The sequence below is a fragment of the Haliaeetus leucocephalus genome, unplaced genomic scaffold (genome assembly GCF_000737465.1).
Source record: "Haliaeetus leucocephalus isolate CR32 unplaced genomic scaffold, Haliaeetus_leucocephalus-4.0 Scaffold328, whole genome shotgun sequence".
NCBI lineage: Eukaryota > Metazoa > Chordata > Aves > Accipitriformes > Accipitridae > Haliaeetus > Haliaeetus leucocephalus.
Window position 1 is genome coordinate 1,690,312 of NW_010972764.1, and position 27,800 is coordinate 1,718,111.

At 35.3% G+C, this 27,800-nt stretch overlaps 1 protein-coding gene across 3 annotated transcripts in view; it reads left to right on the top strand.

Annotated features, from left to right (window-relative positions):
* MARCH6 (membrane-associated ring finger (C3HC4) 6, E3 ubiquitin protein ligase) overlaps window positions 1-27,800 on the top strand; it is a 51,775-nt gene that overhangs the window by 15,360 nt on the left and 8,615 nt on the right. For 2 of the 3 annotated variants that reach the window (XM_010571441.1, XM_010571439.1), the window contains exons 5-24: window positions 567-735; window positions 2,130-2,322; window positions 2,610-2,671; window positions 4,684-4,716; window positions 6,449-6,500; window positions 9,656-9,714; window positions 10,328-10,408; window positions 11,640-11,708; window positions 11,822-11,896; window positions 12,713-12,847; window positions 13,342-13,461; window positions 14,455-14,555; window positions 15,265-15,402; window positions 17,189-17,390; window positions 19,501-19,570; window positions 20,740-20,936; window positions 22,282-22,416; window positions 24,533-24,622; window positions 26,093-26,225; window positions 27,243-27,378. In XM_010571441.1, the coding sequence (XP_010569743.1) occupies window positions 567-735; window positions 2,130-2,322; window positions 2,610-2,671; window positions 4,684-4,716; window positions 6,449-6,500; window positions 9,656-9,714; window positions 10,328-10,408; window positions 11,640-11,708; window positions 11,822-11,896; window positions 12,713-12,847; window positions 13,342-13,461; window positions 14,455-14,555; window positions 15,265-15,402; window positions 17,189-17,390; window positions 19,501-19,570; window positions 20,740-20,936; window positions 22,282-22,416; window positions 24,533-24,622; window positions 26,093-26,225; window positions 27,243-27,378 (2,250 nt within the window). The remainder of the gene's footprint in view (window positions 1-566; window positions 736-2,129; window positions 2,323-2,609; window positions 2,672-4,683; window positions 4,717-6,448; window positions 6,501-9,655; window positions 9,715-10,327; window positions 10,409-11,639; window positions 11,709-11,821; window positions 11,897-12,712; window positions 12,848-13,341; window positions 13,462-14,454; window positions 14,556-15,264; window positions 15,403-17,188; window positions 17,391-19,500; window positions 19,571-20,739; window positions 20,937-22,281; window positions 22,417-24,532; window positions 24,623-26,092; window positions 26,226-27,242; window positions 27,379-27,800) is intronic. The other variant, XM_010571440.1, reaches the window with a different exon arrangement.

The following is a 27,800-nucleotide window of genomic DNA, read 5'->3' on the forward strand; positions in this document are numbered from 1 at the left end:
CCGAAATGTAGAGCAGTTCCATTCTTTCAGTTAGGGTAGCTCAGCAGATAAAATACTTCAGTGGACTGGATATTATGCATCTAGACGTTTAAACAGACCTTTTACTGTAGCAAATCATTTACTTAGTGACTGTTTGGTTTCTATTCCTATTCCTGAAGATTGTTTTTCCTGAACTACTCTTGAAGCTTTTCTTCTTATTGAGTCAGATCCTGTTTTGCAGGAATATTTATGTTTAAACAGTAGTAATTTCACAAACCAAACCAGAAGGAAATAAAACCTTTTCCAAAATCAGTGTTTATCTTGGCATTTAAAACCATTTGTACACAGGTACATACAGCCTTCCTAAAAGAAAGCACCTTTGAACAGATTTTTTAAAATGAAATAAAAATTATGTCTAGATACTTTCTTTACCTAGACATATAAATAAATACAGCTTTTTGCACAAATACCAGTTTATTTGTTGATTTGGACTAAGAGGATCTGTTTGTAGTAGTTAATGACTAAATTTAGTCTTATTAGCAAAATATATTTGTCATTTATATTTGGGTTTTTTCTTTCTTTAACAGGGAGAACTTACTGGCTGACTGTTTGCAGGGCTGTTTTGTGGTAACATGCACTCTGTGTGCATTTATCAGCCTGGTTTGGTTACGTGAACAGATCGTCCATGGAGGAGCACCACAGTGGTTGGAACAAAATCAGCAACAGCCACTCAATGGCGTTGGTCAACAAAATGAGGTAAAACTTAACTGCTCAGTAGTTCATGATAAATTTAGAAAATGTTTTTTTGTGAATAAATACATTATCGGAACCCAACGGTAACATTGTCTTACTGCAGGGTATCTTTATTTGCACATTAGCAGAAGTTGAACACGTGTGCCTGTATAAACTCAGTGACATCACTGTTACATTTTTGAAGTTCTGTAAAATGGAATGTTAATGGATTTGTTATAGTTTTTGTAAAGTAATTTTAACATTTAGATTCTGATGTCTGTATCTTTACACTTTTTAAAGATAATTTTGTGCATATAAAGCCACAGTTAATGAAGATGCAGCTTGCTTTTATTTTGTCTTTTTCATAACTATTTCAGTAGTTCATGAGGTAACAATTCACTGTTCTCAAAGCAGTTGGAGGTTTTGTTGAAACCTCTGAAGCTGGAGCTTCTCTGCCCTCCCCCCACCACACAGACATGCACCCCTTTAGTGCTTACAGGAGCCTCTTGGGCAGGAGAAGAGATGATACAAGGAATACATGCATGGGGGAAGTAGTTAGAATTTTGTGTTCTTTTGTAATAAATGTCAATTTTTTTGTAGACAGTTCCTCAGCTTGATGACTGACTTGAGTTGTCCTTGAATTATTGTCTTTCTAATACAATGATAGTTTTTATAAGATCAAGAGAGTTCCCCTCTATTGAGCACTGGTGAGACCACATCTGGAGTGCCGTGTCCAGTTCTAGACTGCCCCAGTACAAAAGAGACATGGGCATACTGGAGTGAGTGCAGTGAAGAGCCAACAAAAATGGTTAAAGAACTGGAGCATCATACATATGATGAGAGGCTGAGAGAGCTGGAACTGTTCAGCCGGGAGATGAGAAGGCTCAGGGTGGCCTGATGGGAGGACGTAAAGAAGACAGAGCCAGAGTCTTCTTGGTAATATTGAGTGACAGGACAACAGGCAGTAGCCTCAAAATACAGGAAATTCTATTTAGACAAAAAAACCCAAACAAACAACAAACCGACAACAGATTGTTTGGTGGTTTGGGTTTTTTTTCTTTAAGTGTGATCAACTACTGGAACAGGTTGCTCAGAGAGGTTGTGAAGTCTCCATCTCCAGAGTTACTCGAGAGCCAACTGGAAACAGCACTGAGCAACCTGCTGTAGCTGACCCTGCTTTGAGTAGGTGGGTCAACTAGATGGTCTCTAGAGGCCCTTTCCAATGTCAGCTACTCTGTGAAGAAGTCTGAATGTTTCCCTTCCTCTTTTAAAAGCTTTAGTGGTCCCAAATGTAACGCTTATCTAAAGGAAATACAGTATTAACATTTTTTTAATACTATTCATTTTTTCTATATACAGGATAAAAGTATTGAGAAAGGTTGATCAATTTGACTCAATACTAAATCCTGTTTCTGCAGGCTCAGGCTGTTGTAAATGGAGGTGTTGAAAACGCTGTGCTTGATCAACCTGCTAATGCAGCTGCTGAGAACGTAGTTGTAGGTGAGAACCCTGAAATTCAAGAAGAACAAGTAGATGAAGAGGAGGAGGATAATGAAGATGAAGAAGATGCTGTAGTAGAAGATGCAGCAGATGCAAACAATGGAGCACAAGGTAACAGGTGACTCAAAACAGTAATGTTCTAGTTCTTTTCAAATATAAATGAAACCATTGAAAATAGAACTGTCATAATTCAAGGAAGCTGTGTAAATTCCCACTTCAGCTTATTTATCTTGTTTTTGCAAATTTCATCTATTTGTTTTGAGTGCTGAAAAGCTATCAGCAGTTATGAGTTGAATGTTCGGCACTTAAGTCTTTGTTAATTTAAAACATAGCATGGAGTGGTTACATCTTGTTTTGGGCGAGTCTAACAGCTGTAAAAATGGCCATTGTCTCCTCAGATGACATGAACTGGAATGCTTTGGAATGGGATCGAGCAGCAGAAGAGCTTACTTGGGAGCGAGTGAGTAAGAATCATTTTCTTGAATTGAATAATTCAGACTCATACTTGAGATGGTTTGTAGTATTGCTGTGTTAAAATCCATTTGGGATAGATTTGGATACTGTTGTCTAGTGTGAAAACTATCAGTAGGAGGCTTTAGTGACCTAAAAAAGTCATTGTACTAAAACCAAAATGTGTTATGCTACTTGTTAACTATCCAAAAGGCATTTCTTTGATTTGAAATATAGTAGCAGCTTAAAACATGTTTTAGCACAGACTATTCTGAAGTCTTCAACTTGGTCAGGTTTAGAAATTAATTTCAGCTTGCATTGAGGGTGCTTGGCCAGATTAGGAGCACATAGGTGTTGCATTATATATACCTTAATGCTTAATTTTTGTATTCATGAAAGTATTAAAGAAAAGAGAGAACCAGATATTTTGGTTAATTTACTTGATTTACGTATTTGCAAAAGACAAATGTATTTCTTAAAAAATTATGGAGCATTTTAACGTAACATTGCTTCTGTTTTGTTTATAGATCACAAATTCTGTAATTGCAGCATGAGATGTGTGTACACTGTAATCATAGAGTAGAGACTCAAGAATAGTTTTTTGTATCTGGTTTAGAAGTAGCCAACCTCTGAGTTCAAAGCTCACCACGTGCAGCAAAGTCTACCTGACGGTAGATAGAGCAGCTTCATGTCATTTACCAGTGTCACTAGTGCCTATGGCATACAGCTGTAAAGCTAGTCACTGTATTCCTAGGCTGTGGTATAGTTGTTGCCTTGATTGCAGTGTAGTAGAAATACAGTTTTCATCATGAGGGACAGGTCTTGATCTTTGTTTTGTATCTAGTGAAAACTTCTTATTTTGCTTGAAAGAGATGTTGTGAAAAAGGGCATACATAAATTCTAGTTTCTGAACTATTCTACTGTGTGTCTCAAGACAAGTGTGTTATATTTATGTGCTGGGAGATGTTGATGTACTCCTAATTGAAAATATTTTGATGCCTCTTCATGAATACGGAAATCAACTTCAAACTCTCATAACTATTTCCAATCCTATGTGCTGGCATAGGCAATAGACATCTAGTTGGCATTGAGTATTGAATGTGGGGTAGGCTTTTCTGCTATTTCATCTTGTGAAAATAGCAAGCAAGCTTTCTGAATTTTCAAAAATATTTGCATTTTGGTTTACTTTGTAAATATGTGTAACTTTAATATCTTGCAACTTAGTGCAAAATCCTGGTACAAAATAACCTTGAACCTGGTACTTTATGGCAGTAATCATGGACTAGGAGTGTCTGGATTGAAATAGTAAGAAATGATTGAAGTGGGGGGGAAAGGAGAGATACATATATTTTTTTTTTTAATAGATGCTCTATTTTTGGCTGTTGGGTGGATGCTTCCCGTAACAGCTGTGCAGAGTGGTGGAGGATTTGTTTCCTGTCTTTCCTAGCTGTAAACCAATTCTGTTCTAAACTTAATAACATACAGTATAGAAACATTATCCTGTTACTAGTTGCTTTTACACATTGAATGTAAAATACTAACCATAGACTTTTTGCAGTGCAACATAAACTGATACTTTGCAATTAGGAAGAAAAAAAAAATTTGCTTTTGTATTTTAATATTGAGCTGTTTGAACATGTTTTTGAATAACAATTCAGTCACTAAAATCTTTTGCAAATACAAAACTTTGTCAGAGTCTTCAAAGTCTTGGAGAGAAATAGCCTATATATTTGTTGATTATGTGTTTCATTTGCCATATATAAATACATGTATGCTAAGATGTTCCACATGTATATCACTACCTTTGATCAACTTGAGTTTACTCTGTTGAACAAGAACTTAGTTTCTATCTTTATCTTTAAGAATTTATGTCTAGGTTCTATTGGTTGAGCAATAAAAAAAAGCTTTTGACTGTATTGGACATTAAAAGTTGGTGTGAAAGGCTTCTATGAGGCTTATTTTAGATGCGTGTGGCTTAGTTTTTCTGATGAGTAAATAAAGTTAACTTTCTTATCCTCACAGATGCTTGGACTTGATGGATCTCTGGTTTTTTTAGTAAGTGAAATCCTGCATTTCAAGAATTTCTATAGAAGGCGCTTTAAAAAAAAGTAAACTGTATTTTTAAAATTACATCATTCTATTTGAAATCCCTATTTTCATATGATATACATTCTTTAAAGAGACTTTCATATGATGTCATGTTCAAGCAAACTGTCTTTTTAAGGAGTTACACAGCGTAGAGTTGTGTGTGTGTGTGGCATAAAAGTGGAATTTCTTAAAAGACGTAGGGAACTTTGGATCACATAACTCCATTCTAAATAAAAACTAGACATTGTAAAAAAGCATACACTGAAAATTCATATCTGTTCTAGCCTTAAGTTTTGCTCTTTGTTACGATTAAAATAGTGTCTTCATTGAGACTTCTCTGATTTGCCCTAATACCACCAGAACACCACCAACGAATTTTTAGTGTAGACTAGATTTTAAAATTTAAGATCCTTAGTTATGTTTCTTGACTTTATTTGGGGTTTTGGTTTGGGGTTGTTTGTGGTGTTGTTTTGTTTGTTTGTTTGTTTGTTTTTGCTTCTCCCTAGAATTTTTCTCTTCTTGAATGTTATTTTAATTGATACCAGTATCAAATCTTTTTTAAAAAAATCTTCACAGTAGTCACTCTGTGTTGTGGAGCACGGATCTTTTAAATTTGTTCCAGAAATCTTTATGATAAAGATAATTTAGCAAAGCAATCCTAAAAAGGCTATTGGCTTTTTAACACTTATTTGTGGGTGAACCCATGTTGATTAGCTCCATGACAAACTCTTACATACATAATGTATGTCTTCTAGTGGGCTTTCTTATAGTTGATTTGAAGGGCGCGCTCTGCTGCCCATCCTACGTGACTGCAGAGATGTCTAGCTCTGACTTGAGAGTCAGGGGAGAGACAGTGCAGAGTCAACAGCAGCAAAACTTGAACCTATCACAGCTATGTTCATTGGGTATATCATCTGCCAGATCACTTATTTTAAAAAGAGAAGTCATTTATATTTTAAAGGGAAAATAGATCTATGCTCTTTTCCAGCAGTATAAATTTTACTTTATTTAATGTGTGAAGGAAATACAGTTCCTAAATAGGAATGTGTTTATTAGATACTGTGGTGGATAAATGTCTCATGTCTGAAATAAATGTCTTAGTTTAATGTCTCCTGTTTAAAATAATGTAGCTTATTATGTCATTGGTGATTTACCTTAAATATTAATATCAAAAGAATTAAAACTCCAGTTTACTTACGGCTGAGTTCACATCTTAGCTAAAAATAATATTAAAAGAGACGTGCTGTCATTTCTAGTGAGAGCTGTCAGTTTTGTTAAGGGGTTTCCTGTGACAAAGTCTAGTTGTTAAAAGTTCAGATTAACATTTTCTTATTTATAAAACAAATATCCACATACATTTCATGTAATTGTTTTTAAGAGCAGAACTATTATATTGATTTTAAAGTAAAAGCTTATTTTTACAAAATAAGAGTGTTAAAGCTAATATAAGTGCTCTTATCTAGGTAAATGTCCGTGAATGTAAAAAGATGTTTTCATAATCTGTCCTGCATGTTTTGGTCTTTGTGTTAGAGCAAATTTCTTGGCTCTAACCTGGGATGTGTGAGATGTGCAAGTTTTGGTAATAATAGGCAGTTGAGATAAGTTTAGATACAAAAGTAAAATCACTTATTGAAATGACTGATATTTATGTACTGTTTCCTTCTCGTCTTCTTCCCTCCTTCCCCCATACTCCTTGCAGGAACATGTCTTTTGGGTGGTATCTTTAAATACGTTGTTCATACTTGTGTTTGGTAAGTACCATTTGCTCTTAGGTTTTAAAAAGAACCTTCTTTATGAAGTGATAATGCAGGTTAATATCAAGGCTGTTCTCTCAGAGTAAACGAAGTTGTGACATCTGAAAATGGAACCACAAATGAGCTGGGAATATAAATAATAAATCTTTAGTGCTTCTAGTTTTGTCATTTTAATTCCTTTAAGTGAATAGGATTAAAATAGGAAATCTACCAAAACCTTAATGTTGTCAACCAAAGCACAGAAAAAAATGTTTGCAATATTGTTAAATTGAAGGAGGAACCTCCTGGAATTTAATTTGTGAGCAAATGTAAATAGTAAATTCTAATCAGTGGTGTATTTTGCTTTATTTTCCTTTCTGATTCCTGTAGATGCTGAGGCTGAAATGCAACTTCAGATGTTTGCAAGACTCTTTCTATTTCTAGTACAAGACAGGAATATTTCCATGTTCTGATTCCATGTATAGTTAGTGCTAGGACATAAAATTGTCATAACTTTAAAAAAAAATTTAAAAATCCCCAAACTGTAAGTGTATATTTCTCAATCATTTGAACCCTAAAAGAAAAGGGTAAAATGCCTGCCACCTTATAAATAGCAGTAAGCTCCCACTTGAGAGTTTCTGAATTCCTATTTTATATTTACTGCTTATAATATGTAGGGTAAATTTGCATTTCTGCTCTGGTTTTACTGCAGAAAGGTAATTGGTAACAAATTTAGAATATATAGATTTTTTTTTAAGAACCTCCTGAGAGGCAGTAGACTCTGATTCAGGTTTGTGGGGGTTTTTTTTGTACCTTCTACGTGTTGAGTGACATGGTAGAGTAACAGCTCTACCCTGCGCCTAAGTTTTGCCTGTTTTGCTGCTAACAGAAGCTTTTAGATTATGGTGCTTGAGCTCATTAGTGTTAATTTGACACAACTCTGTGCAGAAGCAGCAGCATTTTAGTGACAAGATAGAGCATTTTATGGACTTGAAGAAGTACTGGACACAAAATTTGACTTACTCTGAATTATCAGTTTAGAAAGGGATTGGTTATGTTGCTTTGGTTTTTTGAGTGGTCTTTCTTGGCAGAAGAGTTTGAGATTTAAAAACTGAAGTTATACTGTAGATAAGAAATTTTTGCTGGCGAAGTAAAGCTCACAATACTGAACCAGTGATTTGAGCATCTGGTTACTGAAATGAATCAGCAGATCAAAAGGAAATAAAAAGAATTATGATGTATACTTGATTCACAAAAAAATATAACTGTTCTAATAAGAGTTGGAAAATACTAGAATTATTTCTTTCTGATAATTAGTCTGTTTTAATCTGTAGTTATTGAAATTTTATTAGGTTTTTTTAGCTGCTATAAAATTTAGGCTTTTTTAATAAGTAGATAATAACTATCAAATTTCTAAATCCTTGGTTTAAATTCAATAATAAGTGAGTAATAAGAATAATTAATAAGGTTGTCACATAGATGTGTTTTCAGTAGCTCTATGTGTGCTTTAACAAGTGGGAAACTAACAAGTAGAGAAGGGGAATGACTTTCCCAAGCAAGTGAGCAGGAGATCTGGGAATTTAATTTGTGCTGCTCAAGCTTATTTTTAGTATCTTTCCCGCGAAGTAGTACTGCCTAATTTACAACTGCCAAATCTCTAGTTATTCGTAATTACAGTCCTAGTTCAAATGTCACAGGAGGTACTTTCTAGAAGATAAACCAGAAGGAAGGCATTTGGAACCTTAATTACAGGTCCAGAAATTCTCCTATGATGTTCTCTTGGACAAGTTAATTAAGTTTGACTTAATTCATATTTTCTATAGCTCATTTTTGTACTTGCAGAGGAGTTTGTATTGCTTCATACTTTTTAATGAAAGGGATCTGTTAGAAATTCTCTTTCAAAGAAAGTTATTTAAAAAACATGATAAACTATGCACTCTAATCTCATAAAACACTGTCAAAAAGATATGACTTTTAAGTCTGAGCCTGATGTCTATAGGAGTTATGTGACTTATTTTTTTTATCTCACTTTTCTTTTTCTTGTTCTTAACGGGCAGGAAGAGCTCAGGTCCTCCTTTTATCTTTTACATTTTTGCTATTCCCAGTAACTACTGATTTCTCCGAGAGGGACGTAGATTAAAACTTTCTCATCGTTGATTAGGGTAATACAAATCCTGCTGAATCTTTTCGTAGTTTTTTTCACATATTGGTCATACGTGAATGAGGAGGATAGAAAAAAAATCATCAGGCTTTTCATTTGAGGGTATGTTTAGTCTACAGCAGTCCCCAGAGTGGATTATCATGATATAGTGAACGCAGTATAGGTGAAGATAAAAGCTTGCAGTTACTGTCGCCCTTTACTTCCTATTGACTCCCTCTACTCCTGTAGGAAAGTGATGTTGAATTCTGTAGTCCTTCGTAGGTCGGTTAGAAGACCAGAGAGTGAGCTAAAACATCTACTTGATCCTGCAAATACACAGGTGTCCAAAAATGGGGAAAGTGCTGTGTGTTTTAATTCATTCCTCCTGAGACCGCAGAATTGGCGAGAGTGAGTTCTCGGGAATGATGACGGTCCTTAGTCCATTAATTTAAAGTAAAAGACTTCTCAGTTGCTCATCACCCCTTCACTGGAGCATCATCTTGCTCTCCCTCATCTTCTTTTCCCTTTGCAGATTTCTGCAGGGCTTGCATTTTTCACAGTATTCTTAAGAGCTAAAGCACTAAAACTGAAACTTTGCTAAAGCAAGTCCCATCTGTCCAAGCTGTAAAATGGCTACTTAAGTCTTTTAGTGCGTGAGAAGGAGTGAATATGCAGAACAGGTTCCTACAGCAGTCTGAGAGCGATACCACCCTAGTACCTAAGACTGAGAAACTTAATTAATCTACACACAGCAAGACGAGCTAAGAAGGAAAAGAATGTCCTCTTATTCTGTGTAGTTTTATATTATTTACAGTCTTTCAGTGTGAATTCTGATCTGATTTTCAATGTTTGTAAATTTATAGAAATGTAACACTTGCAAATATTTGCACAAAGTAAATTTTTTTTAGTTGTTTTCACAAAATTGATGCGAAGTAGAATAATTACCATGTTACAATACACATCCTGCAAATAAGGCTCCATTTAGCAGTTTTCATGCCCATTTTTTCTGCTTCTTTCTGCTTATGTTATGCAGCATTTTGTCCGTACCACATCGGTCACTTCTCCATTGTTGGCCTGGGCTTTGAGGAATATGTAAGTACTGTTCTATAATCTCAAAATGAAAAAAAATGCTGCTATTTCTTTCATCACAATATTTTTGTAGCATCCTTCCACTTTTATTTGTGATCACAAAAGTAACCTGGAGTGTCTCTCTTTTCTTCTCCTTAAACCTTTTTAAATTTATGACTAAAAAATTTCTGTCACTCTTTCCCACTTCCTCCATTATTTACACTTCAAGTGAAGGTTTCCTCCTTTTACAAAAAAATGCATACTTTTTTTTAACAGCCTCTTCTTCCTCATGTACATTTTTAATTTGTGTACTGAGTAATATTCATAGCTGATGATAATAGGTAGTGAAAGCTAGGAGGTAGTGAGGTAGTGTAAGGTGACACTTTTTGTTTCGTATATAGAGGTTGTTTCATGTTTGAAGAAAGTAGTTGTTAAGACTTTTCCAGTAAATGTAAACATCTTCTACTCTTGATGGAAATACCAAAAAAGTAGTAGGTTATTAAAATATGTAAAAACTAAAGAAACTTGTTGCCATTCTTGAAGAGTTGAGGTAAGGAAATTTATCTTAATTACATAAAAAGGAGATGTAATCTTTTAAGAGACTGATAAATTTTCCCTTTTTTTCTGTCCCCTCCAGGTTCAAGCATCTCATTTTGAAGGCCTGATTACAACTATAGTCGGATATGTTCTGCTAGCAGTGACTCTAATTGTTTGTCATGTATCCTTTTGTCAGTAGTTACCTGGTTCAGATTTTACATCTAAATCATTTTTCTGGCTATATTTTGAGGAGGCACAGACATGATGCAGATGCAATTAATTTACCGTTTTGCTCTGCTCTTTTGGTGAAATTAGAAGAAAAGGTCTCTCCTGTTTTCTTGGACATTTAAAAGTTGTCAGTGTGACTGCATTCTTCAGAACACTTGCACATGTTTAACAACACAAAATCACAGGCTTTTATGCTTGCTTGAAGGTCTCCAACTAAATTTTGAAGGTCTGTCTGAGAAGATGAGTGTAGAACCATTTTTTTTTCCTCACTGCCCTTATACTATTGCTGTGGGCTACATAGTTGCAGTAGAAAGAGAAATGAGATTATGAAAACATGTAGCGTACGATGGGAAATTTATTCACATCTTTTTGATTCTGCCAGATCTTTAGAGTGTGGATTGTTTACATTTCTCTTTTATGTCTCTGAACCACTGAGAGTTTTCAGCAAGGATTTCTTTCAGGTGATAACCCTCATTATTACAGAGAAAATTAAGTCACGGCAGAGCTAGAAGGATATGGTCACAGGTTAAAAGTCTGCGTTCCAGGGGCATGTTTTTAAAGGGACTACACCTACTTCAATTTGAAAGAATAAATGTTTGTTAGCAATTTTCTGTTCAAGACTACGCAACGCTAACATCAACTTTAGACCTTGCTATACCAATGTGCAGTGCAAATGTGGTAAAACAGTTGATTGGCATGTCTCTGTTTTGCCTCCTAAAAGAAAACAAAAAAAAACCAACCCCAAACTGTAATATGTATCTGGCTTTTCTTGGAAAAGGTGAGAATTTGTTTCAGATAGCATGAAAAGGAAAGCTACCATTTAAGGTAGGCCTTCAGTTTTGAAACTTGCTTACTCGCGGCAGACGTTTTCAAAGGCAACTCTTTGTTTCTTGAGAAAATTTTTGGATGCTTAATTTAAGAAAGGTGGTAGTACTATTATTTATGTATTTATTCTTTTATTTTAGATGCATGTTTGGGGGGGTTATCCAGCACATCAGGTTGTGACTTCCAGAGTCACAGCCAATTTTGAAAATAGAGCCCTGATAAAGTAGATACTTCCTATTTCACTTTTGCCTTTTATAAAATTTCCTGTAGCTAAAAGCCACATAGTAATAGTGTTTGATATGAATCAAACTATGTTATAAAGTATTTTTCAGTATTATTTTCTTGACAAAACTATTCAGGGTTTGGCAGCCCTTGTTAAGTTCCAGCGATCACGTCGTTTATTAGGAGTTTGCTATATTGTTGTCAAGGTAATCCTATTTTTTTGTGTGTAGGAAAAACCACACTCAATTTAAGCTTACATTATAATGTTCTTAGCAATTTCTGTTAAACTAGTGAGATGTTCTTTTCTCTTTTCCTAAAGGTTTCCTTATTAGTGGTTGTTGAAATTGGTGTGTTTCCTCTCATCTGTGGCTGGTGGCTGGATATATGCTCTTTGGTAAGAATGGAAATAAGTGGGATAAAATCTTTTTTAACAGTGTTTATATTTAAAGGAAAAAAAGTTCTGATGAGAAGAGGGTTGTGGATAGGAGTTTGACAGCAGTCTTGCTGTTTTTATAAACAGCATTTCCAGAGGGAAAGGGGTTTTTAGGTACTGCTTAATGCTAATTTTGTTTTCCGTTATGTTACTAAATACAAATTAACATGCTATGATTAAAATAACAAGATCCTGATCCTTTTTACTGCGTTTACAAGACCACTGTGATAATGAACTTACAGGCAAACTTGTGTACTAAATAAACCTCTTTATGTAGCTATCTTATGTGAAATGGTAGCAACTTCATATTTTAATAGTTGTCCAATCTCTTTATGTTTTGAACAAGATACATACTGTGTTTGGAATTGAGGAGGACAGCTTTTCTGTCCTGAAAAAAAAATTAAGTGATTAATTTCAAATGGAGAAAATTAATTTCTTCTAGCCTTAGTAGAAATAGAATTTTACTTAAGGGAATAAGTATTTGCTTCGATCACGACCACTTTGTTTGAACTGATTTATAACTTATGTAGTGTATGTTAGTGTTAGAGTTGACTTCTTTCTTCTTTCTGTCAGAAGAAAGAAATTGATCTTTATTTGCTGTTCCTACTGTAAATTATTCCCTTTTTTCTAATTAAATGCTGTAATTATTTATTTGTTTGCATGAGGCAGGCATTTAAATTAAATGCCTAGTAGTATATATTAACTAGGGTAAACAAAATGAGTAACTGTGTAGGTTTGCCAAACTTTATTCATATTTGTTTATTACTTACCTTCTAGGAGATGTTTGATGCCACTTTGAAAGACAGAGAATTGAGCTTTCAGTCTGCCCCAGGTACCACAATGTTTCTGCACTGGTTAGTTGGAATGGTTTACGTCTTTTATTTTGCATCCTTCATTCTTTTACTGAGAGAGGTAAGTCTATAAGAACAGGATTGGTATGTAACATAGAGAAGCTTGTGTGTTGAACTTAGTTAAATCTTTCACATGTGGGTATTGCTGCTACTGTGTTTTGTGTGTGTATGTTGGATTTCAGCCTTATGTAAAAAAGGCCACACTGATACTTACTGTGGTGGGAAATGATGATTTAGAGTATATTTTACTTAGATTTTTTAGTTTACAAAGAGTTCTTAAACACGGGTGTTGCCTTCAAAGGAATCTAAATACATTTCAGTTGTTTAAGATTGATTAATACTTAAAAATTAAGCTTGTAATTGGTTATTGCTTCTCTACTTCTCTATGATAATGCTTCCTTTGTTCTATTTCTGTACCATATTGTTGAACTTTGTTCAACAAATAACCCTATTATGTTTAAAACTTATTTGCTGCAGCAGTGTTATCCAAATTGAAAAACAAAGGATACAAAGATAATTTTCTCTTCATATCTTGTTTTCTGTTCCCTACTTCAGGTATTGAGACCTGGTGTCTTATGGTTTCTCAGGAATTTGAATGATCCAGACTTCAATCCCGTGCAGGAAATGATTCACTTGCCCATTTATAGACATCTCAGGAGGTTTATCTTATCAGTGGTAAGGACTTTTCTCAAAAATTTCTTTATTTGGAAAGAAAATTTCATACGTTAGCTCCCATATATGCTACTGCATATTTAAGGAAAAACATTTTCACTGTGAAGGTGATTAGACACTGGAACAAGTTGCCAACAGGTTCTGTGTCTTGAGATACTCAAAACTCAACTGGATAAGGTTCTGAGCAACCTGATGTAACTGGATCTGCTCAGAGCAGAGGGTTGGGGTAGTTTACCTCTGGAGGTCCCTTCCAAACCAACTTTTTCTGTGATATCTTCTTATGCAAAATCACAGGAAATGTTTGTGTATTCAGACAGCAAGTGTTTGTTATTATGGGTATTGTATATCATGTAACTCTTTTCATGATGCTCTTAGTTATTGCACTAAACATTGTGCATCCAGTTCAGCTGAAGTAGTGCAGCAGAGGTAGAGTAACTTTCTGGTTAAGTTTTGATTTGGATTATGCTGATCTAGCCAGTGGTGTCTGTTTCCAGGTTATCATTGTAAGATATTGAAAACAATGGAAGTTTTTTTCTTTTTGCTTGTTTGTCTGAAGTTTGCCTAGCATGCAGTAGGGGAAGTGTCTTGGGCTGTCTTTGACATAAGTGTCATGTCAACTGTGAAAACTGATACATCAGAAACATTATTATTTGATGTACTGTATTAATACAGCTAACGTGCTTGGAGCAGTGAAAGCTCATAGAGAGATCTTAGTTCTATTAGAGAGCCCTTCAGTACGTGAGAGGAGCTGACCTGTCCACCTTTCAGAGTGTTTTCTCCTTAGATAATCATAATGCTTTAGCTGCCTGAAACTTTTGTGTGACAGCAAGTGGCCCATTCAGCCGGAGAGGTGAATGAGCAAGCAGCTGGTTAGGTGCTTGGCTGTTAGCCAGGCCTAACCCACCACACACAGGAAACATGTTAGAGAGATGGGTGGGAAACTAGGTTTGGCTGGTTCTGCAATTTGGACTAAGTTGTTAAACTTCCTTGTTGTAGATCGTCTTTGGATCAATTGTACTGCTCATGCTCTGGCTTCCTATACGCATTATTAAGTATCTCCTGCCTAACTTTCTTCCATATAATGTTATGCTCTACAGGTAAGCATTTAATTTTAAAAAGATGATTTTTTCAGTCTCCGTATAACTAGAAAAAAGTGTATTTTTGCTCTTTGAGCATTAATGTGGCATCGTTTGGTATGTTATTTTGTTTGTTTTCAATTAATCTGAACTTCATTGTTCTAGAAAAGTAAAAAGATAAAGGGTGTGGATACATCACACAATTTGTCAAATAAAAAGCTACTAAGAAAAATAGAAGGCATTTTGTATTACTTCCACAATGATAACTATTTGGCTTTTATATGCCCTCAAAACACTTTCCCCTTCAGCTTTTCAGTAGTGAAGCTTCTGCCATGTTTGTTTTGCACATCCATTCCTGACTGTCGCTGCTTCAAGAATAAAAGAATACCCGTAACTGCATTTCTTTTTAATGGTAACAGTATCTTTCTAAGTAATAATTGAAACAGCAATGATAGAAGCAAATAGAAGAGCAAATCATGTTCTCTGATATAATCTTTCTCCATGTTTTTTCGTAAATTTCTTGTGCGCCTAAGTGCCTAAACACTCATGAACACTTAACCCGTGTGCTCAGAGTAGTATATAAGGAAAAATGTATGCAAAAACCTAAGAATTGTTCCTATTGGTGTGCAATATATTTTTTTATTGTGGTGGTGTTAATATGATTCAGTGTAAAAGATTACTATTAGAATGTTCCTTATGTTTGACTTTCTGCCCTCCCCATTGTTTCTAGTGATGCTCCAGTAAGTGAACTTTCCCTAGAGCTCCTTTTGCTTCAGGTGGTGCTTCCAGCTTTGCTAGAACAAGGACATACAAGACAGTGGTTGAAAGGTCTTGTACGAGCATGGACTGTTACTGCTGGATACTTGCTGTAAGTACAGAAAGCCAAAGTCAACTACAGGCGTTGTGTCCAGCTTAGCCTTTTAACGTGAAAGCAGCATGCTTTCAAGAGAGTTATCCCAACAAGTAGCTTTAATAGCTATTTTACAGATAAATAAATGATGTAAAACTTCTATAGTGATTTCCTATGGAAGTACCTTCTCCTAAGCAGTAGTTTTACCTACTTCCGGACTAGTCTTTTACAAGTAATTCTTTTGGCACACTATTACAGCATTTACTTAGTCATACTTTTACAGATTTTTTACTAACAGCTTGTTAACTTCCTACTATATGGAAAAATGAAAGAGGTAAGTGTCAGCGGAGCATTTCCATGAGTTATCAAAATAAAACTTGTGTGCGCATCTTGCATTTCTTATTGTAAGAAGGGGGAAAAAAAAAGGAAAATTATTTAGCACATTAAGCTGCAGTAGTGAATACTTTTAAATTGAGGATTTTAAAGTTAAAAGTTCAGTCTCTAAAGAAGGATAAAACTGTATCTTTGTCAGCTGAAGTAAATGATTATACACAGTGAGGCTCTTTATTTTACACTGCCAGGCAGAGTTCTAGCACTTGAAATTATTTTTTAGTTTTTATGTTGTTTGCCAAATTAGTCAAGAAAAAAATAAGGTTGATTTTGTTTCTGTAAAGTTTTAAATTTAGCTTCAAAGTATATTGGCATTCTCCCACCGTGCCTTGCTCATTGTGGGTTGTGCCAATGCAGCACTATTAGGGTGAAGATTTATTTATTCTTTGCTAAGTTGTGTCTCTGAGACTCTGAGAAAATGAATGAAAGCCTTTGTTTTTCCACTACAAACCAAAATGTTTATTTTAGCTTCTCATAAGGAAACTCCCCATCCCTGTTCTCTTAGTTTGCATTTTGCAAAGTTATTTTTTTAATTAATTTGTCCATATTTTGATAGTGTTTAAGTATGATGCAAGAAGAGAATTTTGGAGATGATAATAGAAATGGCTTTGCTTTCTCGGTTGCAGCTGTTAAGAACGATTGTGAAATATCTCTTCAGCAATTTTAGTTGAGCAAAGATGAAAATCTTTCCTCTGCTTTCATAGTCTGCCAATAGAATAGCTGTATGTGTCTTACTGGTAATGCAAATTCTGCTAAAGCTGAGGAAAATTAACTTCTAAATGTTCATATTGGGTTTGGGGTTTTTTTGGATCAAACTCAAATTTATCCATCTGCTAATGATGTATGCAGGAAATATCAACAGAATTCTTTTTAAAGTAGATTGACTGTTTCTAGGATTGATGTTCTTAGGAAGTTGTGAACAGGTTTTGAGCAATTTAGAATCTTCTTGAAAGACTCTGCCTGACTGTACTTTCAAAAACATGTCTATCACAATACAGTACTGTCCTTGTACAGTTTAGGTTTGAAGGCAATTGTTTCAAATAAAGCTTAGTAGCTGTAAAATAAAAGGTGTCAGTTGAGCTGCCTGCTTACACGAACTATCAATGCAATTTTCCCTTTATATGCACAACTTTAATACCAGATGTTATTTTTAAAGCAAACAGCTACATGATCTTTATTTGTGGCTGTATTCCCACTGTTGTAATCTGCATCCACACTAGCATTTTTCTTCTAAATTCTGTTTAGGATGACATTGAGTACATTAACAGAAAATGGTTTATTTTACTTTATCAAGCTTCTGCCAGTACTCCTGAATAAGTTTTGTACAACTTGTAGTCATTCTGAGTAGGCCTATCTTTCTGTTAAGATCTCATTCATATCAAACAGAACAAAACTGAGATTTTGATTGTTGCAGAGATCTCCATTCTTACCTACTTGGTGACCAGGAAGAGAATGAAAACAATGCAAACCAGCAGCCTAACAACCAGCATGCTCGCAATAATAATGCCATTCCAGTTGTGGGAGAAGGTCTTCATGCAGCCCATCAAGCCATACTTCAACAAGGAGGACCTGTGGGTTTCCAGCCTTATCGTAGGCCTTTAAAATTCCCGCTCAGGGTAGGTATATCTAACACATTAAGAGAAAAGGGAAAGGCATTTGAAAAATGGGTATAATTTTTCTTGTAAGAAAGATTTGACCCACATGTTACCAGAAGTCAAGTGGTGGGTCATGTTGTTTTGTGTTTTGTACAGTTTGCACTTTTCTAAAAGGTAGACTTACAGTTATTCTCACATACAGCTTTTTTCAGTCCGTAACTTAAGACCTTCAGTTACCATTTTATTTATAGATCACATACGTGTTGTGTATTATATATTAGTTCACATCTTATTTTCCTAACGGTTAGTACTGGAGAGAAATATAATAACCCCCCAGCAAAAAGGTAGTTCAGGGGTGTCTCTGACAAGGCATGGCTTTCAAGAGGGCATACTTCAGTCTTGTAGCTGAAGTGTATTTTAAACTATTTTGCTTTATTAAGAAATTAAATGGAGAACTTCGTTGCATCTATATTAAACACAGGAATGCATGAGCTACAGCACTGTTGTAGAGGAAGGAGTGGGACGAAGTAGCTCAGGGGGTGAAAAGGCTAGGGAAGCAGAATGAATTTGCCCCTCTCGTTTGGTCGTAACGGGAAGTCACAGCACGCTTTCTGACTGATACCAATTTAATCAAGCATAAATATGCACTTACTGCTGAAAGGAGCGGTGTCAGTCTTCTTTCCATGGCAATTGTTCGTTTCTTCCCTTCTTAGCATGAATGCCTGTGCTAGAACACACACATGATGAGCTGGATCAGGAAACTGGTCCAGCTGAAAACTGGGGTAATAGGCAGAAGGCATTGCTTAGACATGTTTGAAAGTTCAGATAAGCCTTTATAGTGTTATTTTTAAAGAAAATGGGATACTTGTGTGACATTTTCACTTAAACTGAGTCAAGTTCATATGAAGTTGGACAGACAGGTTAATTGAAATTAGTTCCCTGATTGGCTGATAAGGAGGTAATTAAAATGGATTCTCACTTACTTTGACCTGGCAACACGTAACAACTGTAATGTGGACATGCTGTTTTCAAGGAAGGGGTGTGTTAACCTAGGGACTCATTAAATCCTTTCTAGAGCTACCTTTGCATGGGTTATTTTATTTTTGTGGATGCCTCTGGATAAGGACAGGTGCTGAAATTGTCTCCCCCTCTCAAACCATTGCATAGTATAAGCTTTCAGTAATTTGCGGTGCTGACCTTGAGCCTGGTGATAACTAAGCGGTTTCATGTTCAGCTGCCAAAGACTGTTTTTTCTGGTCTACTTACCTTCATCTAGACATTTTAAGTTCTTCTTTGGAGACTTCTGTAGAATGTAGAAATACAAAAAAAATCTGATTTAACTGAATTCCATTGTTTTCATCAAGAGATGCTTGCACCATCTCAAACACATGGTAGCTCATCGATACGATTCTATGTCCCTGATTCCACTTGTTTGAAATATGTAAATAGTGGAATTCAGGATCACTGTAAGTGCTTCAGTTGTGATTTTTGGTGTATTGACCTTGGTTCTACTCAGATAGGTTCATCTTATGAAAAACGTGTCTCCCGCTCAGATTTCCACTATGGAGCAATACTATATTTTAATTACTTTCTCAATTTGATTTTAAGCATTTGAGAAGGAAAAAAAAAGTGTAAACGTCTGATCTTTTCTACACTTTCATTAAATATTTTCATTTTAACCAAGTTGTAAGAACCTAGAAGAAGGTGGTTTATATTCAGTTTTTATTATGTATGAAAGTTTTCCACTGAAACTCACTCATCACGTCCATACGGATTGAGCAAGCAATACGAACTGATCCTTCATGTTATTTCAGTTACAAATAAGCATGTAAAGCTCTGGGTTTGATTTTTATTCCCCCCCCCCAAAAAAAAATTTAATCAAGTACATACTGTTAATCTCAAACAAAAAGATCAGATTGGGGTTTTTTAATTATTCTACATAAAAACCTATCATCGGTTTTTGTGGGTGGGTTTCTTACTGCCAACTTACTTATACAGTGAAACATCAGTTCGTATTTGAACATTCTGGTTTAGCTACCTTTCTAGGATGGTTCGTATTTTTTATATGTTTTTTTGACTTTGGTTAAGTAACTTTCTTATAAACTGTTTCTCTTTTTTTTTCCTCTTTCAGATATTTCTTCTGATTGTTTTCATGTGCATAACATTACTGATTGCTAGTCTTATCTGCCTTACCTTACCAGGTAAGTCTCTTATTGTAAAACAGATTAAAAACAACTCAGCATGTTGCTGTGCTCAACAATGGCAGATGTTTTGAAACCATTGTTTTAAGTTAAAAGGAGAAAACATGGAAAATTATGTCTCATTTTTAATGGTACATCATCAAATCATAATCATCTGGAATCTAAACGGTAGAGATAATACCTGTATTTGACAGAGGTTGCCATTTCCTTTGTTTTGTTGTAGAATAATTTTCTTTTAAGGGCAGGGCTCCAAGTGCTGAGACAATCTTTGTAGTAGTATTGAGAGAAAGAGAGAATTGGAACTCTTGCACCTGCTTTACTATTTAGAGAAGGAAAATATATAGGTTGTTACCAGGTCTTCTACAGTTATCTTTTATTAAAGGTGTCGTCATGACAAATCACTAGGAGACTTTGAATTGATGTCCATGGCACTTCCCAAATATATATATGAATAAGTACTTTAACCAAATCAAAAGCACTTTGTAGGGTTTTTTTAAATAATTTGGAATAAATTAAGATGTGTAAACTCATTTAAATTTTATAACCTGGCTACCGTAGTACCATGTAATGTTTACCGCCTTGTATTAATGCTCCTAAAGTCAATAATGTGTTGAAATCAGAGTTACAAATTTTGTGATGGTTTTAATAGTAGCACATAAAATAATTCCACTGTAATACTAGAGAACAGAAACACTATTAAAAAAATGAAATGTGGCAAATGAGTCTCCCATTTTTGTCGGAGAGCTTCAGAAGCCCCATCAGTAAGACTTAAAAAATTATATGAGGCAGTGAAATAACCCAAACATAGCTCATAAGATTTAAGTTCAGGCTTATGCACTAATCCATTACTGCCTTTGCAGTTCTGAAGATTCGTGTTTAGGCTCCGAACAGTGCAGTATTCACTGCTTTGTTTTGCTGCAGTTCAGATCACATTGCTGGTGTAATGAAATTTTAAGGGGGGGGGAGGGGGAAGGGGGGGAATTCTACATATGTATTTGGCATCATCTGTGTAACTATTTACACATTTGTGCCTTATGGGTATAGTATCAAAATACTGTTTTATGCTGAATACCATTTGTGCATTGATATTTAACAATAAATTTGATTAAGTGGTTTTTTTAATAGGCATCCTTCCTTAATAAATCAAAAAGCATTACTCTATTTAACAGTGTTTGTGTTTTCAGTATTTGCTGGCCGATGGTTAATGTCATTTTGGACGGGGACTGCCAAAATCCACGAACTGTACACAGCTGCTTGTGGTCTTTATGTCTGTTGGCTAACTATCCGAGCAGTGACAGTGCTGGTCGCCTGGATGCCGCAGGGGCGTAGAGTGATTTTTCAGAAGGTCAAAGAATGGTCTCTCATGGTCAGTCTTGAGAAAAATTTTTACTGAATTATCAAAAAAGTAGCTAACAAAACTTGTTTCATTTTTGCTTGCAGGTTTTACTCTGTAACATATACTACGTTTTCCTTCTCGGACCATTTTGAAGCTTTTGCAGCTTACATTACAGTTGCATAGGCTAACTGTATTTTTGGAAGCCATTTGGCACAATGCTAAGCAATCAGTGTAAATAAGTTTGCATATATATGTTTATATATATGTGTATGCATTATATTATCCCATATGTGATGTGTGCTCAAATGCATTTACATTTACACATATACCTGGAAACTTAACTATTACTCATTTAGCAACTTGACATTACCAAATAAAAAAACCTAGTAAAGCTGATAGATGATGGTGCCTCTGCAAAGTAGCTTGATGCATATTTTCAGAAGGATCTTTATGATTTGTCAGATCTTTGTGTTGTTCAAATTAATATTTTTAAAGAAAATATCCCTTTTTATTACTAGTTCAGATTCTTGCCATGGCAACAAATTTACATCCTACCTTTTTATCTTGGTTTTGGTTTTGAGGATTTCTGTAGTAGATTTTTTGCCTAAGTATAGTACTTCTAAACATTCATTACATAAATGGCTTCTTGTGATGGACATTGTTGCGTGCTTATTGGACTATTGCAGATAGAATAGCAATGTGTGTTTCATGTATTGCCATGTTTCCCAAATATCTCTTCCATCATTTTAATTTAGAAAATCTTAAGCTTGTTTAAGAAAATTCAGAGCTAAAATGTAATGTTCTACTTGTCCTTTGTCCCTTCTCCTGATCATGTTAATAAAGTCAGACTAATTTTGTATCTGATTTTTGGATGATGCATGTAAATTAAGAGAATTCTAAAGTAAAGAAGACACAAGAGTGGTTGTTCTGAGTCTCTCATTTTTAAGTCAGAAATATTCCATTATGAGTGAATTTTTAAGGTTTGGTTTTCACTAGAAAAAAAATCAGCAGTTTTGGAAAGATTCTTCTCTAATTTTCCAACGTACAAGAGTACTCAATATAGTGAAGTGCCATTGGATAGTATTCCCTACTGATAACAGTCACAGGTGATTTTATGGTTTAAAGCTATGGACACCAGTAGGATGTACAGTCATGCCTTTTTCTGGAGGGGGCATGGAATAGGACCCAATCTTGACATGCATTGCAAAACTATGTATGTAATAAAAAATATTTCTAGGGGTGTATATGTATGAATTAAAGGTCTGTGTAGTTTTATTCTCCAGCTTTATCTGTTTGTGTAGTTTAAGTTATATTTTGAAGTTTAAACAAAAAGAATCCTTTGATAAACACTAATTAGATGTCTTGGTCTTTTTAGATAATGAAGACATTAATAGTGGCTATACTGCTAGCTGGTGTGGTTCCACTTTTGCTCGGTCTTCTATTTGAACTGGTCATCGTTGCACCTTTGAGAGTTCCTTTGGATCAAACACCTCTCTTCTATCCTTGGCAGGTCAGTTGGTCCCATTCTTCTTCTGCTATTGATACATTTCTTTACTTAGAAGTAAGGAGTATGGTAGTTCTTGTTTCATGTTGATTCAGTCCTTCAGAGCATTTTCCATAATTATGTTTCTATGTGGCAGAGAAAAGACAGCCAGTCTGGATGTGAGGATTATTTAAACCAAAAAGATATGCTTAGGAATTTTGAGTATGAAAAGCTGAACTTTGTGGGATGACATCAGAGGATCTTTGCATTTCAGTGATCAGATGGACACTTTTTTCAGCAGTATAATTGTAAAGTTATGTAAAGAAGTTAGTATAGCTGTATGTGTGTATGCACAGACATACATCTTCTGTCTGACCTTTCGGGAAAGCTCTCTGCCTACAGTTATGCGGCAAGAGGTTCAGCTGATCTTTTGCTTCCATACAAGGTTTTAATTCAGTGGTGATACACACTATGAAGGAATTTTTATATACTTTAGGATCATTCTGATTTTAGCTTGAGATGTCAAATCATTAATACAAGATTTTTGAGGTAGTAGCATTTTGTTTTTCTTCAGTCAAGTCTCACAGGTTAAGTGAGTGCAAACTTTTTTCCTGCAAGTTGGTGGAAGAAATGAAGGTACAGTGGATTGAGTGACAAATGCTTGCATCACCTGGACTGAATTATGAAAGATCTTGTAACTCAAGAGAAGCCCCAACTGAGGGAACCATAACTCAAAAGATCTAGAATGCATATTACTAAACAACAAGAAAGTGTTCAGGGACAGTGATTTTTCTGAGCTGCCCACAAACAAGCTTTCATTTATTTTCAGTATCGAAATGTTTGAAAGCCATAATACAAAGAAGAATTTGACTGCTAATTTAGATATTCCATTATTTTATAATACAAGTATACTTTGGAGCTATCTGTTCAAGTAAATGACTAATAAGTCAGGACATCATATGATTGCAGTGGTAGACGATCCTGGTTCCCATCCAGTTTTGGAAAGAATTTGTAAGGCTAGAGATTCTAAAAATTCTTAATTTTTCATGTTACTTCTTTAAAAGTTTGGAATTAAATATACCGAAAGATTTTATTTTCATGTGGCAGAGCTTCCTCAAAATACTGGATTGGAGGGATTTGAGGCTTGTTCGAAATTAACAAGGAGCTGTTGGTATTGAGAATAATCTCCATTTTTCACAAAAGAGAATAGTTACACAAAGGTTATATGCTTGAGAAAACATGAAGCAACTTTAACACTGACTTATTTTTAAGAAGTTTTTAAATTTTTGAACATACGTGGGGTAAAAGATGTCAACAAAGGCTGTCTTTTTAAATAATTGGTGAAAGAAAATATATTTCCCCAGCAGTTTAAGAAAGTTAATTAACCTATGATGTCTTAACAGTTCTGTAGCTGTTTGTTCTGCCCTGTCAACCTATACTTTGCATTCTATTTTTGGTGGTTTTTATTGAAGAGTCTCTTACAAATATCTGTACTGCAGAAAGGATTGATTCTTGATGTGCAGTGTTTACTAGAAGCCTGTAGTTATACTGTGGTTTTTTTAATTCCAGTGCCATAATAATTTTGGTATATGTTAAAGCATAAATTTTCATCTGAATAGTATGATGTTCTTTTGTGAAGAGCATTGCCTTGCTTTGTTTAGCTTTTCTTGCATCAGGTAGGGTTTTGTGAACAATTAAAATGTATAAGAAGAAAAAACCCCTTGTTTCCTGACTTGTGCGAGCATCTTTGTATCTTGTTTCACTTCTTTTTTTAAAGGAATCACAGTGACTTATTTCTAGGTAAATGTTTCCAGTGTTAATTAGTTTGTACCAGAATGTTAGTCTGTTGCTTTAAGTAAGTGTAATGCTTTTATTTTGTGTTTGCCTTTGGTTTAATAGTAGTAGCTGATTTTCCTGGTTGCAGGGAGCTGAGTATTTTACACATATCAGTTAAGCTTGAGAGCATCCTCTTTTTCGTAGGAGTTTGCAGAATATGTCACCTCTTTTAAACAATGTCCTGTGTAAATAGAAAAGTAACTATCTTTTCACTTACATGTAATACTAACAAGTTGCTCTAAAAGCTTTTAGTTGTCAAACTATTTAAAAATATGTTAATGCTAACAGTCCATTTTTACAAAATTAGGACTGGGCTCTTGGAGTTCTGCATGCTAAAATAATTGCTGCCATAACACTGATGGGTCCCCAGTGGTGGCTGAAAACTGTTATTGAACAGGTAGGAAAAAATTGTCCATGTGAATTATCAGTATAATACATTTTGAATGTTTTTTGAATGTGCGAGTCAGAAAACGGAGTTACTGTTGTAGTAATGGAGTAATTTGAATAACTGAGTAAAACTCAACTAGTCTTGTAGAATCCTTTTAAATTGTGTAGCTTAATCCGTTTAGGTACACTTAGCAATAAAACAAAAATAAATCTCAGAAATCTGAAATCAAGAAAATCCTGCATAAATGTATATGAAATTTTATCAGGTTTGTATTAAAGTGAGAAAGATCATTATTTCTTCAGGTGAATTCACATGTGTCCAAATACTGGATGTTATTTGTGTCCACCACTCAAGAACAGAGAATTTCTGCCTTCTCCAGAGCTGTAGAGATTACCGCATTCATAGATGAGTGCGTATGAAAGACACCGTTTCCATTCCCCTTTGATTATTAAGCAAGACAAGCCAGAACAGTTTCTGTGAGCACTTCTGAGTCACATGGCCTGTTGCTTTCTTTGACAGAAGTTTTTTTTTTCTTGATTATAACCTTTAAGTTCTATGCTTGCCGTCTCAATGAGGTATCTCAGTTGTTTGTCGGAAAGTAACTTTTCAGCCCTGCACTGTATGTAATGGCTGTGATGCGTGTCGTGACCTCTGTACAAAAGGTGGCTCTCTTGATTAAGCGTAGCATGTAGCCCCAGTTATTAAACCATTTTCTGATCGCTTTAGGTGTCGCACTGGAGAAATGTAGTCTTAGTTCTGCGAGTACCTTTTGATGCATACCGCAGCTCTTCCTTTCAGTTCGAATGCTCTCTCTGGGCCTTTTTGTTCTACACACGCTCTCCTGAGCCATCCTTAGAGATGGTTACATCCAGGCTGTGGGACGGAGGCCATTGTCTAGCTGTTTGTGGTAGCCATTTGAAACCGGTCTTTTCTCATGATTAGTCGTGTTAAGACCTTAGCCCCTGGTAGTAGCTGCAGCAACTCAAGAATTGTGGAGGCTCTGTCTTCAGGCACAGACTCCACATGCACAGGCTCTGATCTGCCCAACCAAGTACAAAACAAGATCCTATTTCTGCCCGTGTTACCAAATTTAATAGATTTGCTCTGTTAGCACACACAGGATCCTCTTTCAGCAAGTTAACAACACAAAGCGATCCCAGGTCACCCACAAAACCACCGTCCACAGCATTATTTAATGATCTTTCAGCTGGTCTCTTGCACTCCTACAACCAAATCACAACACTATTCCAGATTAAGTTGCTCTCCTGGGCACTATTTAAATGATGTCCTGGAACCCTCATGATGTAGATTGGCACAGAGTTTTTCCTTCTTTGACTGTGGCCATCACTGTTTTCTGCAAGTTGGGAACACCTGTTTCCTCTCATAAGGAGACTTGTGTAAAACCTTGTAATTATTACTGTAAGCGCAAAGCATGGCTTTCTTGGTTGATTCATTCTACTTCTAATTTCTTCTTCTTAGGTATATGCAAATGGGATTCGTAACATTGATTTACACTTCATAATCCGTAAACTGGCAGCACCTGTAATCTCTGTTCTGTTACTTTCCCTGTGTGTACCGTACATCATAGCTTCTGGTGTTGTGCCTTTATTAGGTATGTATACATTGACAATACCTGTTTATCATCTAATGGTTTAGAGCAATGTAAATATATCTGTGGAAATAAAACTTGAAGCTCTAGGTTATTTAAAAAACACCAACCAAATAAAAAACAACAAAACCCCCACTATTCTGCCAGAAAATGTAAATGCTTAAGGATTGCTGTATCATCTTAAAAGTTTGGGATTTTTCTGAGAAATGCAATACTTTATTCTGACTATCTTTTTAATAAACTATAGTGCAGAATACATCAAGAGAATGGGACTGCATAATATCTCACAGCAGAAATGTAGGTATCTAGCTAGTTTGGGAAAGGGATAGTTAATTCACTTCTTTGGACAATCAACATTTAATTTTAGTCTCTCTTTAAGAGCTATACTGAGCTGTGGACATCTTTTCTGACTTGTCAGGTTCTAAAGGAAGCTTAGAACAGTGAAAGTACTGGTTCGGTTTTGAGTTTTTCGTTCAGTAATAAAATGTAAACTGTAAATATTGGGTGTTGGGTTTTTGGTTTGGGTTTGGTTGTGGGTTTTTTTTTTTTAGACTTTCCTATCTTCTCATAATTGAGGGAAATATTTTTTTTAGAAGCAGGGTAGATGTGCTTTTTCATTGATAGTTGTCTTTTGCTAGTTGGTTTTGATGTTACCAACATGTTCAAGAAGTCCCATTTCATTCTTTAACCTCTCACTTGAATGCAGGTATTTATAGTGTCCACTTTTCTCTGATACGAGGTATACAGAAGTCAATAAGCAAGAAGAGCTGATAGGCCCAGGTTTTTTTTACTGTGGATTTTCACTGTGTTAATGGAAAACTTTCAGCTTTAATGCTTCACATGAAAAAAAGAACAGCAGCTGTCACGTTGGATCTCTGACCTAAAGGGATATGTTATTTATTTCACAGCCCTTCTACTTAAGTTATAGTATAACAAAAAGTATAGAAGCAGGTATAGAAGAAGAAATGCGTGTGTTACTTTAGCCATGTTAGATTGTGAGGGTTGTGTCTTGTTTTGTAGGAGTTACTGCTGAAATGCAAAACCTAGTTCAGCGACGGATTTATCCTTTTCTGCTTATGGTGGTGGTTTTGATGGGAATTCTCTCCTTCCAAGTCCGCCAGTTCAAGCGCCTTTATGAACACATTAAAAATGACAAGTGAGTATATAGTGTGGGGTTTTTAATTTTTCCACTTTAAATTGTGATAATAACTTCAGATTGAATTCAGGTGTTGTAGGTACTTCGGGCTAAAAAAGGTTTTTAAGAAGCTTTCTAGACAACTGACCCGCTGAGGCAGACCTAAACCATTCTTGGCAAATGTTTTATCTGTGGTTCGGGTAGATAAACACAGGAATAGACTGTCTTTACAAATGGAAGACACTCCCCTATGTCTAACTTGAATGTGTTCTACCACAAATGAAGCTGATTGCTTGTCTCACCTTCTGTAGTTGTGAAGGACAAGTGAACATAATGATTATGACATATCTGGAAGTCAAATCATGTCTCAATCTACTGCTTAAAAACCATTTCTTCAACCTTTTCTGCGTAACTGTTATTCTTTCTACTTGTTAGTCCAATTA